Source organism: Sinocyclocheilus grahami, unplaced genomic scaffold (genome assembly GCF_001515645.1).
Source record: "Sinocyclocheilus grahami isolate Dianchi unplaced genomic scaffold, SAMN03320097.WGS_v1.1 scaffold22691.1, whole genome shotgun sequence".
NCBI classification, from domain to species: domain Eukaryota; kingdom Metazoa; phylum Chordata; class Actinopteri; order Cypriniformes; family Cyprinidae; genus Sinocyclocheilus; species Sinocyclocheilus grahami.
In genome coordinates this window covers 1,856-2,941 of record NW_015518871.1, presented here as the reverse complement: position 1 = coordinate 2,941, position 1,086 = coordinate 1,856, and the positions used below count along the sequence as shown (strand labels likewise).

Below are 1,086 nucleotides of genomic sequence, written 5' to 3'. Positions count from 1 at the left end.
TCGTTAGATCAGGTTTGGGTTAAACCTCATTGTCTCCTGCTCTAAGTAGCGGGGGAGGGGAGCGCCATGTGACGCGCGCTGGTTTCAGTTAGGTCCTGTAAGCAAATGTAAACGGCCTCCCTGGAGCTCTTGTCTGTTATTCGTGTCCGTCGCTAGATTGAAACAAGAAGTATCCTCAGTATGTCTGGAAGAGGCAAAGGCGGTAAAGGTCTCGGGAAAGGAGGCGCTAAGCGCCACCGAAAGGTCCTCCGGGATAACATCCAGGGCATCACTAAACCCGCTATTCGTCGTCTGGCGCGCCGCGGCGGCGTCAAGCGCATCTCTGGTCTGATCTACGAGGAGACGCGCGGCGTGCTGAAGGTGTTTCTGGAGAACGTGATTCGAGATGCTGTGACCTACACGGAGCACGCTAAAAGAAAGACCGTCACCGCCATGGATGTGGTGTATGCTCTGAAGCGACAGGGACGCACTCTGTACGGATTCGGAGGATAAAAGCCTGTAAACCACAAACCCAACGGCTCTTTTAAGAGCCACCCACGATTTCATGTAAAGAAGTTTCCAATTTGTATAATAGTATGTTTATTGCAGAGTTATTCGATTTGTTATTAGAAAGCTATTTATATATATATATTCTTACTATTAATAAATTAACGTTTATCTGTAGTTTCTAGTGTTGGTGGTCGTGTTGTTCAAACGTAATGCAATCCAACTTTTGAAGGAATAAGCGCTGCTCTATAATCGAGATGCAGATATCAGCGGAACTGAATATTTTTCTTATTCTAATTATACGCGGAAATAATCATTAGCTCTTTCGTTATTGTATTATATTTCTATTATTAAAATATGATATTTTAGGTAATATAAGATTATCCAAAACGGTTTTAGCAATGTTTAATTTACTTCTATGTTCCGAAAAATGCGGGGAAATCAGACAAAGGAACAGAAACGGGTGGGGGATGGTAGATGTACAGCATGAGGTGATGGGCGGGATTAACTTTTCAAAGCCTCTGATTGGCTTTAATGTGGCCAATGAAATCACTCTGTGGGCTGGTCACGCAATCACAGACCGCCGTGTTCCCCTTTCTA

At 44.2% G+C, this 1,086-nt stretch overlaps 1 protein-coding gene across 1 annotated transcript; it reads left to right on the top strand.

Annotated features, from left to right (window-relative positions):
- Positions 1-136: 136 nt before the first annotated feature.
- LOC107579976 (histone H4) lies at positions 137-534 on the top strand. Its single transcript, XM_016265746.1, has one exon. The coding sequence runs from the start codon at positions 181-183 to the stop codon at positions 490-492; it is 312 nt and encodes a 103-aa protein (XP_016121232.1). The 5' UTR covers positions 137-180; the 3' UTR covers positions 493-534.
- The last annotated feature ends 552 nt before the right edge of the window (positions 535-1,086 follow it).